The 19,103-nt window shown below is 43.4% G+C and overlaps 1 protein-coding gene across 1 annotated transcript in view; it reads right to left on the reverse strand.

Moving 5' to 3' along the window:
• Positions 1-3,449: 3,449 nt before the first annotated feature.
• CCDC13 (coiled-coil domain containing 13) overlaps positions 3,450-19,103 on the reverse strand; it is a 30,753-nt gene continuing 15,099 nt past the window's right edge. Inside the window, 9 exon segments of the mRNA XM_050892245.1 lie at positions 3,450-3,764; positions 4,299-4,413; positions 8,440-8,594; positions 11,039-11,167; positions 11,987-12,070; positions 14,407-14,537; positions 15,699-15,827; positions 15,829-15,906; positions 17,572-17,748. Of these exon segments, the coding sequence (XP_050748202.1) occupies positions 3,605-3,764; positions 4,299-4,413; positions 8,440-8,594; positions 11,039-11,167; positions 11,987-12,070; positions 14,407-14,537; positions 15,699-15,827; positions 15,829-15,906; positions 17,572-17,748 (1,158 nt within the window). The 3' untranslated portion in view covers positions 3,450-3,604.

Here is a 19,103-nt window from a genome sequence, read left to right on the forward strand (position 1 = left end):
TTAGTTCCCCTTTGCCACCAGCTTCTTCCCCACTTCACCCACGTGAAGGACTGAAATCTGTCTCCTCCTCGCACCTCCGTCCTGCTTTGGAGCCTCGGGGAGGGCACAAGCCACCCACAGCCCCAATCTACGGCTCTAAATCGGAGCCGTGACAGTGGGATCGGCTTTGATCTGCTGGCTGATCCTCCGCCACTTGGCCGAGCGGAGCCCAGGGCAGGGAGAGCTCGCCTCTGTCGATACTGTCTATATTTAACCACACTAATGCAACTTAATTCATGTTACGGCCAGTTTGGAAAGCTGCACTCTTGTGACCCCCGCTCTTCGCAGGTAGACGCCTCGCAACAGGCCGAAAGGCAAACGATGACAATTCATCAAAGGTCATTTATTCCCAGCGGTTCAGTTGTACTTTTAAAATCGGATGCGTCCGTCAGGCCCTTTATGGCTGCTTTGGAAGGGCTTTGCCCAGCTCCAGAGTAGGAGACAACCTTTGGCTCAGCCCAAGTGTTTGGAGGACTCGTATTCTTAGCATACGTTAGCTAAAAGCTGGGCAAATCCTAACAAGGAGCGTCCATAGCCTCAAATACTTGCAGCAAAATTAACCTTACGCTGTTCTTCGCAGCTTAACTGTATCCACCAGCCTGTGCCGGCGGTGCCGAGCGTTGGCACCACTAGCCTGTCACCACCATTAGCTACAATGAGAGACTGAAAAAACTCAGAGCTTATCAAAAAGCGGCCTGTGATATGACTTGACACTGGATGAAGGCTCTCCCGGCGAGGAAATGCTGGGTACTCCCATCGCTTTTACCTAGGGAAGAAAGGCGTAATAATGACTGGCTGCAAACCAAAGCCAGAGAAATTCAAACGAGAATCGAAGCACAGGATTTTAACGGGCTGGTAACTATCCACGAGGATAAACTTCCAAGGAAAGCAGGGGGTTGTGGAGGTTTCAGATCAAGCCCAGCTAAATCCGTACAAGAAATGTTGTAGCTCAAACAGCACATCAGATTCTGTGGCTGCGGACCAGCAGTATGGGTTTTTGCAGGCACTGAGAAAAATATTTTCATTGTTTTTGTTCTCTGAGTGATGGGTTGGGGGACATGGGGCTGCTGCTTCCAAGATCTGTCAGGGTTTCTTACATTCAGCAATAAAATGGCATGCAGTGCAAGAAAATCGGTCCCAGACCTTGAAAACTGGGAAGCAGTTGCCGCAAGAGTCAGCACGGGGAGAATTCGAAGGCAGGTTACTCTGTGGAAGTGCAGAGGGAATTTATTTCAAAACAAAGGTGAAAACTGAGAAGACCCGGACAATCTGGCCTCTGTTCAGACCCCTCCACTGCTCTGTGACGGGAGCCAGATTGCACATTTCCATAAAAAATAGTTACTTACAGGTACGGGCTCTCTAAATAAACTATTTCACAATGTCTTAGTTCCTTCTTTGTCAAGGCATCTGGTGGTGCTCTGTGCGTGTTTGTGCAGAAAAAAAACCCAGAGAAAATGCTTCTGTGCAACCCCAAACAAGCATATGTTTAAAGAAATGAGCGTTGCAGCACTTGAGAAGAGGTTTGCACCATGCGCTAGCGAGCCATATGTGTTCTGTAACATATAGCACTCCCAGTTTCTTATCTGTGTTTCATGGGTTGATTCATAGCCGTTTTGCTGGAGAGTGGTATGATCTTCACTGCTTTGTCACGGGACAGGGGACAAACGCTGACCATGTATTAGAAAGGACGGCAGACTGCCTCTCCTGTACTTACATGAAAATATTATTGATTCACATTTCTGCGTAAGCGAAATCAGAATCTCCAGCTGCAAGCTACCAGCCTGAATTTAGCAGCCACCACGTAGCAAAATCTCCACACCTCTTGCCACAGCTCAGGCAGCTTTTCAGAGTGTTCCCTTCACTACTTCAGGTCCTTAAAATATCTGTTGGAGGTGGGCTGATTTCTTCTCTTTGCTCTGCTCACTCACTCCCTGCTACATAATCATCGGGATGGAGTTGAACAGAAACAAACCGCAGCTCACTTGAATGAGACTGTGTCTGCCTCTCGATCCAGGATTTGCGATTCCTCGAGTTGTCGGGAGGAGAGGATTGCGGGTTGCAAGACGCCTTTTCCCCTGATTCTACCAGCAGGGTGAGCAGGAGGAATTTGGCAATGAACCATTTTGGTCCCGCTTTTTGCGAGAGAGACACCTGACAGCTTTGCTGAGCTATGGGCCAGCGCTGGGGAGCGGAGCAGGGCTCTTAAGTACAGGAGGATTAACTCTCAGACGCTGAGCTTCTTCTCGGCTAGTGGCCTCCTCCGTCAGGGACTCAGTGAACTGTTTGAAGAGAGACAACTCTGAACCTAAGCAGAAAAAAGACAGGGCCGACACCACCCTCACCGCGTCTGGAGTAACTCCCGCTCTGCTCTCTTTTTCACTCTGCCTTACTGCAGCGCAAGTGGAGTCAGGACGCAATCCCTGTTCCGGGGAAGGGAGCAGCGGCTTGCCTGTCCACAAATCCACTTTACGCTGGTGGCGGCTGGGGTTAAAGTCTGACAAACTTCACACTCACAAAAAGAGGCTGAGAAAGCAAAGCAGAAAAAGAAGAGCTTTCGAGACTTTCAACCCAGAAACAAAGCAGCGCTATACAAAAATGACTAGCTCTCCGTTTGCTTGTAATCCCCAAGGCTAGCGCTCTGCTGGCAGGCTGCATGTTAATGCCTTATTAGCTTGCGCTTGGTGTTCTCACCACGCTGCAAGAGAAAAGGACAGAGATGCAAGGGTTTTCAGCAACTCCAAAAGGCCCACCACCACTGCAGCGAGGACCTGCCTGCGTTTTGTTAGCATTTCTTCCTAGCGAGAACAAGACCTGCCTGACGGATGAATGCAGAGACCCAGAAATAGGGAATTCAAAACCTGGATGGCAAGTTTTGTGTGGAATGAGCTGAATTTAAGGTAGGTCTGACTGATTGCAGGGGTAATCTGCACAGTCTACCTTTTCAGTGGAAACTCCCCTGAGTTTCAGAAAACTCTGCTGCCAATACGTTCAAGCAAAGAAACAGGCTGGGATGGTGAGTGGAGCCCCCCAAAAGTTCACTTGCAGATATTCACAGGCCAGGCTAATCCACTGCCTCAGCACTTAAGTACTACAGAAAGCCTGAGACAGACAGGTATCAGTGTGCTGATAAAAACAGAACTCGGTTTGTTCCTGGCACGACTTTGGAAGGGAGCTGGCATAACTTTTATATAGCAAATTCCTTTATGAGCTGATAAAGGCAGAAGCATATTGAATATCGAGCCCTCTTGAGAAAAAATTCTGTTGCAACTAGGGAGGTTTTGCCCAAAATCACACTGCAGAATTGCAGCTTCCTAAACTGTACCAACCTATAGCATGTGCAGTCTGTGAGCCAGCTGCTTGCTAATTCTTACAGACAGAATTTGCTGACATGCAAAACCTTCACTCTCTTTGTATTTCATCTCCATTTCTCATCCTTTTCTGCAAACGCTAAAGAAATGACATGAACTGAGGCTGCAAAACTACACTGCCACTGCATTTCAATTCATGGGCACGATGCCTGGGCTCTCTCCTTGCTTTGCAGTCCCCAGGACTCTGAATATCTTGCTTAACTCTTCTCTTGTTTCTGCTGCCGAATGGCCTGTAAAAAGATATCCTTCACTTGGTCCATTGTGTCTTGATACAGTTTAAAGTCTTCCTCTTTCTTTCTCACAGTAGTCTCCAAAGCGGCCTTCAGAGCTTCGTTCTCATCCAGCTGGATCACAAGCCTATGAGGAAACAAAAGGAAAACTTCCATGTGAGCTGTGGAGCTTCAAAGCAAATTAGAACAGTGCTTCAGCTCTAGGGAAGAAAACACTGTAACATGCTCTCTGGTAATTTTATGACAGGCGTGAGAAAGAGCAGACTTAACACTTGGTCCTTCTCTCTTTGAGATAGAAAAGAGTATTAGATGACCAAGATACTTTTCAGATCTGTTTTGTTCAAGATTATAATTTTATTTTCACTAATAAGCTTGCAATCAATGCATAAGGAAAGAAAAAGAAAAAAAAGGTGTCTTCCTTGCACGTGTTTTGTGTTGCTTAACATTTTCATTAGCTTAGCTTTTCTGGGTATCTGTATATTTATTAGGAAATTTGTGTAAGAGTAACACAGGCAAGCTCAAACCAGAGGATCTGTGATTTCTACCGAGTTTGCTAGGTTTTATCTTCTGAGGAGCGGGTGCAGGTAATATCACTGCTAAAAGGACAACAATGAATTTTAGCTATTGTGAGTAACACAGCATGGAGAAAGGGAAACCATACCTTGTGCTCAGCTCCTCTATCTGCGATTCCAGAGGCAACTTGGAAAGCTGGGCTGCGGAGAGCTCCTTCCTATCACTCACATTCAAGGTGAGTCTTGAGTGACTCGCAGACTGGCCTGTAGATTTAATCACAAAATGGAGTTTTAGTAAAACAAGCAACCATTTTCTCTTGGTAGCACACAGAGTAAATCTCACGAAACAGTGAATAAATACTAAGGAATCTGTTAAGTTCTATGTATATCCATGAAGATACTGCAAATATATAGGGCAGACTTTTATTTTAATCTCCTTTCAGCAAAATGAAAACATGATGAGTTTGCATTTCAAGGCTAAATGCAGTAATATGTGTGCCTACCTATTTAGAGAAGAAAAAAATTCATCCAAAAAATTTAAGTGGCCAAAACAATAGGTGATAGAAACAGTTGAAAAGGGTTATTTTGATGTTTATCTTGTCATTGTGTTTCACTTCTGACAACTGTTGCTTCCTGAATGCCTGTGATAAAGTTTGCGTGTGGCACTCACTGAAACAACTTTTGTAAAGCACTTTGATCCTCAGCATAAACGCAACATAGGTTAAATGCAGTAAAGCACTCAAATGTGTACTTCAAACTAAGGTTCTAAATCAGGAATGCTTTCCTAAATAAAGGCCTACCCAAACCAAGCAGCATTGCTCCTGTCATTTCAAAGGGACACAAAAACTTTTTTCAGGGTTATAGAGAAAATATAATTCAAATTTACTACTGGGATTGGAGAAGCAAAATCCGTGACCGACCAGTGAATCCCTACAATGGCAGAAGGCTCAGAGAAGACAGGCAAGGATGATGTGCTCAAGAAGCTCAGAAAGGAATGTAGGAAGTGACCACAGCTCTCCTAGAGGATGCTGAACTTATCCCAACACCAAGGGGACTGGAGGGTGGTCTTTGCTGTAGACAAACGGCTGAATCAGTTGAGTAAATGTAAATGGCCTTCTCTAAAATAATCAGCAGAAAGTACTACCTACCTTGAGCCAGCCAAACCAACATGAGGGAAGCGTATATGTGGTTCAGACCAACATAGAGTATAAAAATCAAACCACCAGCAAAATGAACTTTGAAGAAAACAGGTTTGACCTGGCTTCAACCCACGTATTCCTTTCCGGCAACTGGGGACACCCAGCATCGTGACAGTAAACATCTAGGCTGGTAATGGGAATCATATTTGTGTTGTGATTCAACTGTATCTTGCAATTGCTATATTGTGCTCGTGTTGTGATTTCGCTACATTGCTGTATCACTTCTCCAAATTAAAATCCCACATCAAATATCTTCAAATAAATACATTTGGTATTAAAACACTAAATCCTCCTCGTGTGGAATATCTAAAAGAACCTGGTCAGAGGGTATTGGACTCTGACAAAAACACGTGAGAAGAAAAGGCTACATTGTATAACCAAGAAATGCTTTTGATCTTGAGGCTGCGTTTTACAGGACTGAGGAGAACCTGCTGTTACTTACCTATCCTCCTCTGGGATTATTCTTTACTAATTAGAAATTTGGATAAGACAGAAAAAAACCAAAAATCATGAATAATTTTAAAACACAACTGGGTTGTTTCTAGCTACTCAGCATCATTATCTACTTCCCTTGAACTGAAGAGACCAGAAACATTAGATTAGCAATTAGATCAGCTCTCTCCAATTCTTCACTTTCAGAAAGAAAAGAAAATATTATGTTAATTAGCAGGTTCTCTAGTCTCTATTTTATATTCAAGCTTTTAATTCCTTCTTATTTCCTTTACTATCTGGCATGAAAGCATTCAGATAACCTACATGCTCTGCTGAAGAGGTATACTACAGACTTGTAGACTCGTTTCTTGTACAAACTCCAGAGAGTTTTGGCACATCACAAGGGGCTGAGCTCTCTTCAAAGAAGGGTGGTGAAATAGATTGTTACCCACTCATCTTATGGACTTAGAGAGGATTTCTTCTTACTAGTCTTCCTGCCAATCCTTTTCTACATTTGCTTTTAGTCCTTAAGCAGACAAGACTAATGAACTAAATATTCAGTAAGAAGGAACCTGTCACACATAGTCCTCCGGCTATGAAATACCAATCTCCCAGAGTTGAGTTACCAAACCGTTACTACAGCACAACAACTTGACCAAAATGGCTCAGGTCCTGGACAGTTTATCACTGTATCTCTTCGAAGTTGCAAGGGAAATCTAAGTGGAGCACATGTAGGATAACAGAACAACACATCAACACTTTACACTACCAGGTTGTATAGAAGTCTGAGCACTCAACAATTCAGTTGAATTCTCCTCTGGAAGACAGCACCAAAATGCTCCCATACTATTTAAGGCATGGAGTCAGTAAAAAGTGTACCATTGAGAGCTGTATTCCCACAACTCTCACCTGGCTACTGCCTGTCCCTACACACACCCTGATTTCTTCCTCTGGGCATCTGCAGAACCATATGAGGGCTCCAAAGCCTCTTGCCTCCAAACCCTCCTGGGAATCACAAAGGGCATCCCACGATACCACTCCTGTGAGGCCCAGCACTGCTCTCTTATCAAGATGAATGTCCTATATCCTAAAGGCCAAAGGCTGCTGCACTTTGTTTCTAAGCACGAGGTTTCTATTAGGATCTAAGTTTTTCTGCACTAGTTTTTCTGCTGTCAGGCTCTCGGTTAATACAGGTAAGACAGCTCTAAAAATCAGTGCTCGCAGAAAAACACATGAGAATGAGTCAGCGTTGGCTGGAGTCCTTTCTAAGGACACAACAGTTCTGCTCTAAGGAATGGATCCATATTTTACAGAGAGCAGCAGGTTTGAAGCAATCATTCAGTCCCCATGCAGGATAAAGGCTCCTCTGAATCCTGTTCCTGTATACCTAATTCTCTCTGCACGCTGGATGGGTGAATGGCAATGCTTCCCTCGAGGTCCTGAACACTGTGTAGATGTTACACTGGAGACCCTACCTCTCCTGTATGAATCGAGACCGTAGTGAACAACAACATGGCATTTCTTGCATCACGGTCCTGCTCCAGAGAGAACTTATTGTCAAACATGCATGCACTACAACGGGAGATGCAAAGAAATGCAATGCAGTTACAGTAGCGTTTCTTACCTCAGTCTGACCCACGCCTAAGGAGAAACAAGCCACCGGTGCAGGTGGAAAAGGAGGTGACTGCTTATACAGGTCGTAGTGCTCAGTACAGATCAGCTCTAAGAAGCTGATGAGGTAGCATTAGTACCCACTGTAGTGCTGGATGGAGTCATGATGGAAAGCCACGCCATGCTTCTGCTGAGCTGCAGGGCAGTCCCCCTACGGCCCAAGATCATGCGTTTCAGTGGGGGGCAGGCCGACAGCTTGTACAAGGTCTCTAATGAGGCTTGTGACCTCTCTAATCACTGTAACTCAGCCTGACGGCATCCTAGTATTTGCCAAATTGAAATTCCTGTTCCTACTGTTCATATCCTGGCATTTAAAGTCTTTTTACTTTATGAAAATATACATAAAAAGGGAAACCACTGGAAAAGTTTCCTTAAGAATATGTGCCATTTTATTGGTTTAGACACTTTACAGAATCAGAGTCCTTAAGCAATAAAAGGATCTGATCAGGAAAATAAAAATTTAACATCCACCATGAATTCTTCTCCTTTAACTATGCTAGTGAGGCTTTCATATTTATAGCAGGAGATTATCATGTTCATGGGATAATAAATTACACCAGATCTAATTACTTCTTCACCAGCAATAGTTTTTCATAGACAGTGACAGGCCTTAAATTGGGATGCGTCCTTTAATTCTGCTCTTAACCTTCAGATGAATCTCTCAGGCAGAAGTGCGAAGGGAACACAGCAGTGGGCATGGTGGCAACACAGAGCAGTGTCAAGTTTTTTCTGTAGACCGTCATCCCATGAAAACGACATATTGCAAAAGTCCTGGTCCCACTTAAATCTGTGGCAAAATCCTCTTGAATTAAGTGGGGCCAGGATTTCACCTTCTCTGTTGGTCCACTGGTCTGAGTAGGTTCAAAACGCCATGTCTAAGGTCAAGCACTTGTGTAGGTTTGACAGATGGAAGTCCAAATGTTGTTGCTGTCTATTAACCACAGAGGTGGGAGAGGGGACATAGTTGTAGGTAAGTGCTCCACCTCACCTGTTTTGCTCCTCAGGGGAGGTTTCTGAGCACTTGTGTTCCTCCCTGGATCCATTTGCAGTTTTCCAAGCTGCTGTTCCAAAATGACACATCGCCGCCGCTCTTCCTGAAGCCTCTTCTCAGCTTCTAGGACTTTATCGCTGCCTTCTTCCACCCTGATAGGCAAAAAAAGGTAGTTCAGCTTATTTATGTCACAACTATTAAGGATCAGTCAGTCTTGATACTGAATCCTGCTTCATGCTGCATAGCTCCCAACAGAGGGAAAAGGATAATTTTCCATGCATCCAAAGGCAGAAATCCCAGTGCAGTTGCTCCAGATGGCATCCTCCAAATTTGCAAAACAGAATTAACTAATGAGTACAGTTGGAAATAATGGGTTCATTAATGGAGGTTGCCTAGATCCCTTAACACTGGCTACTCGTGTGAGTTTACCACTCAGATGGGCAGGCAAGCTGCAGGTTGCTGAGGAGAGATCTTTTATTACAAGAATAACAAAATACATTTTTTTAAACACACTGGGAAAATTTGGAAGGAAAATAGTTTATAAAAACACTGTCTAGCATTTAGCTGTTTTGCGTCAGTTATCTGCAAGTAAGAAAAGAAACTTGATATTGCTTTTAATAAACTTGGCCATTAGTGAGTGGAAAAGTGATGGTTCACTCTGCAGTACAGAACGGAAGAGCACAATGCCTCTCTACTCACCCTGCACAACATCTTAGAAAATTAACTACAAAAATCTGATGTGCGCCCACAGATGCAGTCAGTGGTGCATGTTGTGTGGGGCAGTGCCTGATACCAAATGATTTAAAGGAGTTTAAAGCTAGAGAGAAACCTGAATTGACTCGCTGTATTGTACAGTGCAGAATAAAAGAATTTCCTTCTTGACCCCATGGGTGATAGCTGATTACTCCCTGAATCAAGAGACTTGATTAGTCTTATTTCCATCCTAGCTGGCCTAACTAAAAAAATATTACAACTATAATAAAATTATAACACTGTCTGAAAAATCTAGCTACAGGCAAGACTCTGACCTCCTGTGGCAGTGAATTACCGGGCTGGTGACATGCTATGAGAAATTATATTTCTCTCAGTGGTTCTGAATTCACTAAACTTTCACTTGACCAGGTGTTCCCCTAGCATCCACGTTAGACAAACAGCAGAGGAAAAATGACAAGACTAGTCAGATTTTATTTAATCTTCTGCCAATGTGAATAACTTAAACTAAAATGTTCCTCTAGCTCTTCCCCTTTCCCCAGCAGGGCCCAATCCTACAAACTGTTTACAACGGAGTATGTTCTGACAGTATATTCTGCTCCGCAGTAAGTGATTGTGAAACACAGTCCTAAATTCTGGCAGCTGCTGTAGAAAAGTCCCACTCGTAACCATCCCCAGTGCTCTTCTCTTGACTTAAGCATTATATGTGTTACTTAAGCTTTGCTGACCCACACTCCAACAGGGGAAGGAAGAGGAGGAATGCTTGATTTTTTTACATATATTCATGTTGAAATATGACCGGATGCTATATTATCCTGAGGTCTTCCAAGAGTTATTGCACACAATCTCACAAAATTTACTTTACCTGCAGGAGCTCTTGATAAATGTGTGATAACCGTGGAGCTGCTGAATCATCAGTCTATGGTACACTTTACAAGCAACTGTGCATTTCATTGACTCCGTGTTCTTCATTATCCCATATTTGTGATGGCCCCATTTCAGCTATCACTCACACCTCCATCCTTATCTAATCGCATAGCTCTATTAAAGTCACTGGGCTTACAAACATGAATAAAATTCTCCCAGTGCGTATTTCCAGGATTTAGCCCTTAAAAGCACAGGGGTGATACTTTTACCACAGTTACAAAAAAAGTGTATTTTTCTGACTGCAATTAATTGTACAGGACAAAAGTTAGACAAGTGAGAAATGATAACTAGTGTAAAATAAAGCAAGCAAATAGTGCCTATTGTATTCAAAAGCACACAGACAAAAGTATATCTTCCCACAAGCTGGAATACAGATTTGGGAATCAAATAATATACATTCTCTAACTGGGGAAAAAAAAAAAGCAGTAGCTAAAAGGTATCTAAAGAGAAAAGACTTTGCTTCCCCTGCCCTCCTAAAACATAGCTGGCTTTTAACATCATCTTAAATTGAACTGAATAATAGAAAAAAAAAATCATCGCTATGCTTCAGTTAAACCTCATTTAAAAGAGGATACAGTGAAACTTAAAAGAATGTGAAAAGCTTTTGGAACAGAAGTCAGATTATAACTATAATTACAGTATTTACTACTGATGAATAATATTGCTGCCTAAATAACACCACACATATATAAATACACGAATTGTAGTTTTATCTAGGCGCAGCAAGCTTGAAGATGACTCCATTTTTTCTGTCCTTTGTTCTAAAAGAATAATAAAAAAAATGAATCATCAAGTAGGCAGGGAAATTGAGCAGAAAAAATTTAAAAGCCCCTATTTAAGGAAAGGATCACACTGGCAGTGTATGGTGTACTGTACTGCATGCTATAGACTCTCACACATCTCAAGCGCTCCTTAATCGCAGCATCCCACAAAGGATACGGGCAGAATCAGCCGCTACCTTTTCTGCAGCACAGTGACCAGTTCCAGGAGCCTGTCTCTTTCCACTTCAGCAGCCTGGCAGAGCGCCTTGTGCTCTGTGATCTGTGTCTGCAGCACTTTCAAATCCAGGCTGTCAGTGCCAGCAAGCCTAAAAGCAGCAGAAGCATAGAGAGTCTGTTTCCCATTTGACAAATGAAAGAAACGAAACAAAGACAGGATTTGAAAAACATATCAAAATAGACTTGTCTGAAGACTGAGCCAGAATGCAGAGCCAGGCTCACTACCTCCCCCCAGCATCAATCTCTATATTGCAATAAATGGAATAGAAATATTTGGAAATAAAGCCACTGCGAGTTTCATTAGAAAGGTCTTTTCCTTCGCAAGGATGCTTTCCTTTCCCATCACTCCTGAAAACAAACTTCCACCTCTGATCAATTCACCGTCACTGACTCTTCTCCCATTGTTACTGCCAAAGTAAAAGAAGCAAGCCTATATGTGGCCTAAAGTGCTACGCTACACTATTAAATGGCATGCTATTGATTTTCTCCCACTGAAAGGCTTCAGGCAACATTAGTACAATGGCCGTTCTTGTGCCTAATATGTGATGAAAGGAAAGGGGCACTTTTGCCCTGTATCCCATTGTTATGTACTTCATTACTTCTCCGACCTCTCCGCACAGGAGTATTCAGGAATATCTCCTTTAGAGTAAAAAGCAGGAGAAATCTTGGTGATTGGGGGTGAAAAGGGAAAAATGGGACTTATGGGGTGTAAAACTAGCAATCAAAAAAATTAAGGTAGCAAGAAGACACTAGAGCCTGTGTCAGAGCTCTTTGGCAGTATCAGGTAGAAAGGATGGTGAAAGAAGCTGTTCATTACAGAAGCAAGGCAGACAAGGGTAAGGCTTGCCCGCAGCTTGTGGAGCGCGGCAGGAAACCTCCCTTGTTTATGATGAAGTTTATATACATACCTTCCAGGTGTGATGTTATTACTGAGAAGGGAAGGCTTAGTAGCTGCCGACTCAACAAGTGTGTGGCCCATCTTGGACACTGTGCTGGGAGGAAGAAACTTTTGTTAAGCACTGAGCTCTACAGAGGGCAGTCCTCCAAGAATTCCGGTCATTTTCCAATGTCTGTGTTTATTGCTGCCTTGTAGGGAAAAAGACTCCCAGAGCCTCCTAAGTGGGTATCACCCAGGCCCTGCATACACAATAGCTCAGCTTGCTCCCTGACTCCAAAACACACTGCAAAACCACCTTGTGTCTCCAATGTACAAAAACTATAGCTCAGTGTTTGATCTCTGTGCTTCTGGGGATACTTTGCTGGCGCTCCAGACCAGCATTGTGACGCTCTATGCCACAGAGTAGCCACACAGCAACTCGTGAGCAGGAATAGCTCTCGACCCTGCTCGGCTCAAGCTGAGCACGCAGCCACACAAGCAGCCACTGCTGCTCTGTTTCCTCGCAGGCACTGCCTTGGACCCTTGCACAGAGCACTCCAATCTTACACCTTCACGCACTAGGGTGAGAGACCAGCACAGGTTACTGTGCTTGTTTGATGGTGTTTGCATGTTGCACGCTTTCATAACCAAATGAATCCCTCTTCTGCAACAAGGTGCACAACTTTTATTTCCAAATGCCCTTTAAAAACATACTTTATATAGTTTTCTGAACCCTTCTAATTTGTGGAGACCCTCAGGAAGATCTGTCAGGCTTACTGTTGTAAGAGGAGGAGTCAACTGATAACACTAGAGTACCACTTCCAGTCTGGATGAGTTTTATGCATAATGATATGTGTGCTTGGGACATAAAATTCTAGTGTGTGTTTGTTTTCCGAACTTGAGCTCAGCTGCCTAAAGGCAAGTGCTTGTAGACTTAGCCCACGTTTCCTTGCCTTTAGGCTGCAGCTAACAGAGGATAAAGCCTTAATATTGCGGAACAGGCAGAGTGGCCTTCCTGGCCAGGAGTGGTTAATCCTAAAATCAAGTTAACGTTGATGATGACAGAAGTGGCCCAGTCTAACAATGCAGATTTTTACTTCGACGTCTCCAAGGGGCTTTAGTTCCTATTTATAGCATTTTTCATTTCATCTTTCCTGATAGGAAAAGATGATTCACTAAAGTAAAATGGAATAGAGAATTCATCAGCATATTAAAGTTAATGGAATGAGTGAGCCCTGCTGACCAAGTTATTAACAGCTCTTGCAGTTTTCAGACTCATTCATTGCCCACCTGACACGTCAGCTATTTTCATGACAGAGCTATGTTAGCCACGTATACAAGCAATAATTTATGCATTGCACTTAGTGGCTTCTACAAAGCCATTACCCAACCTCGTTTTCCTGCTTGCCTTCCTGCTTACCATCAGCAGACACACGAAGTAAAAAAAGTGGATAAAATATAGATTTGCTCCATGAGAGCACAACTTCTGCAAGTTACAGGTGGGAGAATAAAGTCAGTCAGAAAGGTATAACAACAGAGATGCGGAAACTTTCAAATTAAGGATGTTTTAACTCTAACTCGAAAACACTGAGAAGAACTTTTCTCAAACTTTGTAGTAATGCTCTATTTAGACTCAGGGATACATCTGACAATTTTAAAGCCGAATTCAGTGTCTAAAGCAATGTGGTAGGCGAGTTAAAATTACATAGAAGAAATCAGTTGCAACTTTAACTTGATGAAAAATTTCCTCCTTCCTCAGAAGACCAGTCTCAAATCCTCATTGTCAATTAGACCATGAACTCTTTGGCAACAAAACCAGCATTTTAACAGGAAAGGATATAACTTACTCTGGTATTATGGTCCCTTTACACAGCCAGAGTGACCCAGAGTCACATCAGTGTAAACAAGAATCAGATTTACTGCTGTATTAAGATTAGTGTAATTTACACGGTCCTCAGTGAGGCTTTAAAAAGAGTGTTCGTTAAGAACAAACGATGTGGTGTGTTTTCAACATTTCTGCAAGGAAATCCTACTCCAAGCATATTTATTGATTTAAATAATGCACCAGTGATTTAGTGCTTACCTAAAATAGCGTTTTGTATTAATTCGCCACCCTGCTCTCAGAAGCCTGCTCATTAGAAGCCCCATTTCTCATAAGAGAGAAGAATCACAGGCACTTAAACTAACCACATAAACATTATCTGAGCTGGAGAAAGAGAATTAGCTGCACTACCATCATGCCAAATGTAGTAATGTCTGCAAGTCTGTATATCTTTCTGTGTTCCAGGACGAAAGTCCAAGAGATAATGTGATTAGAGATTCCCATATACTGTAAACAAGCTGCCACAGCTGTTGGCACGTAGCACTTGTGGTTTGATACAATTGTCTGGGAAAAGCATGCTTCTGAATAACTCACAACAATTTTAAACACTGACATTAGAGTCTTCTTACCGAGCAGATCCAATCCTTCCAACCCGATTGCTGCCTGATGCCAGAGGCAGAGTAAAACCTGGATCTTCTGAGTGCTCAGAAGGTGGTGTATCAGCAGCTCCTGAATCATCTCCTTGATGGGCAGATTTCTTCTGTTAATGTTGGAGCAGGTTATAAAACCAATTACACAGTTCAAAGGAAAATAGCTGCATCAATGCCTAAGCACCAACTTATGATTATTGCTACAAGCATGCCAGAACTTTTGATTTACAGGACCTCCTCAGAAACTTTTCTTTAGTTTCTATCCATTGCAGGATGAAAACAAAGCAAAAGTCAGTAGAAAGTGCAGTTTCATATGAAATCACAGGCTGCACACAGCGCCGCTAGAGAACCCACAGCACAGCACCACCACTGCCAGTGCCAGCACGGTTGGTTTGTGTCCCTAACCCAAGTTTTATCTTGGGTTCAGTGCTCTAGCCCCCATTACTGAGGTATCTGACAGATTCACAATCGCCTCATAACCCTATGAGGGTTTTATATCAATGGGAATTGGATGTCTAAATACTCTAACAAAACCTGACCATAAGATACCAGACCACACGAGAAGCCTTTGGCAGGTTAGTGGACTGCCTCTCCACTCCTGTGCCTGTGCTCTGGCAATAGTACCACCTTGCCTCTGTCAGTTTGCAACACTAGACCATAGAAGTTGAAAACATTTTTAACATACTAGTCCGTAAGGGGCCAACCTTCCCAATTCTTTCATCTGTACAATGAAACTTCCATATGCCTGAGACCCATCAGACTGATATCAATAGTTTGGAGACCTGAGGGAGAGGAAGTCTTTGAAGTGGTTTACAGTGGGAGATGACAATAACTTACTACCATCACTCCATGAGGGGATGTAGCTGGGTACCATGGCAGCCTGCTGATGTTGGCCTCACCTGTGTTTGTTTGCTTGCTTCCTTCAGCAGCCAAGGATGCTGAATACTGAGAAGCCCCCACTGCAGCCCAACCCTTGCTGTCAATCATGTGACAGTCTTGACATGGAGCCACATGTGGGTGTGATTGATATTTCTATGTTTTCTGCTGCTTAAACAGCTTGAGGAAAAGTTATGTACAAACAGGAAAGAAACTTAAGAGTTACATGAGAGAATTCCTGCTTTATCATTCCATCAGGAGAGACTGTCCGTAGGACAGGTATTAGTGTCTTGAGCTAGCAACCATCTCAGATAACAAGGGAGAAGGAAGTGGAAGAGCAGATCTAAAATGATTAAAAAGTGTGCTCCTCTAGTGAATTTCTTCTGACTGCCTACCTGAAGTGTGAGTTGCCCAATCTTCTCTTCCAGCTCTTTAACCTTTGCTTCTCGTTCAGCCACCATCTGTCTGAGCTGCTCTATAAGGCAGTTTTGTTTCTGAACCTCACTGTTCAAGTGCTGCCCTAAGCATCTGCTGGGACTCCTTGTTCTTCTCGTCCTGCTGGCTCAGGTGCTTTAAGATCTCCTGCATTTGCTTCTGTTGGCTCTGATAAAACAGAAACGACGAGCGAGATCTTCACTTTTGTACACAATGATTATTAAGACTCCCTGGGTGTTTTACACCCTCCAAGACAAATACCCATTTAGGAATGCTAGGGCAAGCCACTGCCCTGCCAAACCCATTCCTTGGTGTAAGCACACTGATGTCACTAGTGCTACTCCAAGAATTTGGTCCATTATGTTTTAAGCGTGAGATCACCTTGTCTTGTTCTCAGCATTTATCCATTGAAAGGGCTGCACAACACATCTACCTGCAATGCCCAGACACATGCGGCTGGGTAAGGACAGTCTGTCCCCACTGGCCCCTGCGGGTCGTATCAAGACTTTAGTGACTGGATAGTGCAAGTAGAAAAGACCTGAGCAACTGAGAGATTCAGTTTGCTGGCAGCTTTGCTCCTGAGTGTAGCAGAAAAGAGAGCAAAAAAGGCTGGCCTTTGAAGGTGACTTTTTCATAAATTGGATAAAAGTAAAGATTTCAATGTGCTTTTTGTGAAATTAGAACACGATCAGATTGTGTGATAGTGACGTTAAAAGATGAGGGTAGTATGAGATGACAGCTATGAGGCTAGGCTGTTTTACCAGTGGGTTTTGGAGTTTTTCTCACACTGACAAATCTAATACTTGTTGGTCAGTTTGTTCTGTCAGGCCAAGAAACTGCAAGCAAGGTGCTTCTTTGATGTAAGGGATAAAACAAGGTAACCGTTCCTTCCCAAGTAAACTCGCATCTTTCTGTAATAATTTTAGTGAGAATGCTCAGACCTAGCAAAAGTGACAACTGTTATTTGGCTCCTCTGTAATCTGCCTAATCTGCTGGTCAGTACCCATATTCCCCGTGGCTGCCTGGTGTGCAGAAAGGTGAATGCCAGCTTAGTCATAAGCATGTCTTAGCTAAAACCTACATCCAGAAGGAAGGAAATGTGATTTGAAACTTGTGAGGAGCTGGATCAGGAAACACAGAACTAACCCTACTAAGAAGTGGCATCTTTTCTAATAAATTTTTTTTTTTATTATTGTAATTGGGGAAGACTACAGAGAACGATGGCTGGCCAAAAGAATCCTGCAAGACCATGACAGCAGCCATTTATTTCAGCACAACTGCATCTTGAATCTCTGCTAATACTCTTGGTTTTGAAGGGGCCAAATCCTCTCAGCCCCAGCTACTGCAAATGAATGTGCACATGGTTTAGTACTCGTGGTTCAGCTTGTGTGTTTGGGGCTGCGTAACACAACAAATGAAAGTGCAAGATTGCAGGCATTCTAAGAAAAAAAAAAAGCTACCAACAGAGCTGAAAGCAGAACAGAGAATACAGTCCAGCTTCATGGGTCAGGAATGAAGCCCTTCCTCTACCTCCTAGGCAATCCTATTTCAATCCTTCTGCAAAACATTTCTTCCAATAGTTGCAGCTTAAAGCCACTTGACTGCAACTGTGTCACGGCTGGTGCTGTTTTGCGGCCTTTACATGATCTGATCCAAAATGAAGGGCTGTAGCTGACTAGGAAACCTCTGACTGTCACAGTTTGATTCATCAGGCCCCTGTGTACCCTAAGGTTGTCTGTGTCATCGTGTCATTAAATGACTTCATGTTTCATCACTTATAGAAAGAGGGCTGATCTGCAGGGGATGGGACGAACAGTAATAGTCAGACTGTACCAGTAAGGCGTCTATGAGCTCATCGTCATGTTTTCCTTTCTCCAGCAAGGTTACGATCTGTCCCTTCAGGGTTTTCACTTCGCTGCACAGTACTTTGTTCCTGGCTTTTGATGCGTCGAGTTTTTTTTTCACTTCCTCATGACTTTTTTGGAGAGCATCATGTTCCTCAGTGAGTTTCTGCAGTGATGCAAACACATCATAAGAGATGACAGTTATAGCCTATCATCACCAAGCCCCAGGTGCTTTGGTAAGCTAAAAGCATCACACATTGCCTGGTAGTATCTAAAAAATGGAACTGTCGTACCATATCATCCCTAAGCAAGTAGAAACTATAAATGCTACTACTTGCTGCCTGCTTCCCAGCATCAAAAAAAGGTCTGTCTGCTCAGGAATACAAGTGGACTAGGTTGATTCAGTATGTGCCAGCAAGCAAATGATAATTTTGTGTTAAAACCTAATTCTGTATGCTCCTGCTTTTTCATTTGCCTCACCATTCTCCACAGGGAAACTCTCTTCCTTCCAGATACAGGGTGGTAATGCCACACTATCTACTAGAAGCTGTCCCTGGCATACGCTGTCCCCTGAGCCATGCCTTCACCTAAATGAAACTGGCCAGGGAGCATGCTAGCAGTTAAGTAGTAACGGACAAGTATAGGGGAAGTTATTGTGAATGGAGCCTGAAAGACAAAGGCAGAAATGGAACCACGCAGATTACAGTTATTGAGGAAAGCCTTCCCTGTGCTGTGTGCCTGTAGCTATAAATCTTCTCTTTCATTCTCATGGCCAAGAGTGAAAGGTGTGTATCACCCCATTGCTCATTCTGTTGCATGGTTAAATTGTGGTGAGAAAAGCAGTAGCTGATCAAGCTCTGGGATGGTGCCAGGTTGCCTCTGCAGAAGCGAATACAGGGAAGGAGCACAGGGAGATGTGCTTTGCTAACCTGAATATGTGTAGCTGACCCCTGCTACCCATGTTTCGAGCGGACACAGGCCTATGTATCCTTTCCACCTCAGGGTTTACTACATGTGCCACTACCTGTAGCCTCTCTCAACCCCTAAACACTGGATGCCTGTTTATTTTTGTAGCAACTACATGTGATAGACGAATGGTAAGACCCATTTTCAGAATGCCTCTTAGAGGGTGTCTGGTGTCACTCCCAACTTTATTCTGCTCAAAGGTAGAAGCCCATAGCCATACAGATATGTGAGGAGTGAGGGGGGTGTTTGTATTTAACATTGCATGAAGAATGCACATTTGGCCAAAGGGTGAGAAAGATGCTACAGAGTTTGGATGCAGCTGTAGCAGGGCTTCTTTCTACATATGCCTTCAGTATAAAGCCAGTACCAGCTGCATTGCAACCCAGGGCCTCTCTCCCTCTTTCCAACATCACCTATATCAGGCACAGTTCAGGTGGCCACATTTCAGGCCAAGTGGATGCATCTGACACACGAATCATGAAGCAGAGAGGAAGACCGAATCTTGTACTGCAGAGGCATGCCTGGCCATGCAAGAGTGCAATACAGACAAGTGTG

This window comes from Gymnogyps californianus, chromosome 2 (assembly GCF_018139145.2).
Source record: "Gymnogyps californianus isolate 813 chromosome 2, ASM1813914v2, whole genome shotgun sequence".
Taxonomy (NCBI): Eukaryota; Metazoa; Chordata; class Aves; order Accipitriformes; family Cathartidae; genus Gymnogyps; species Gymnogyps californianus.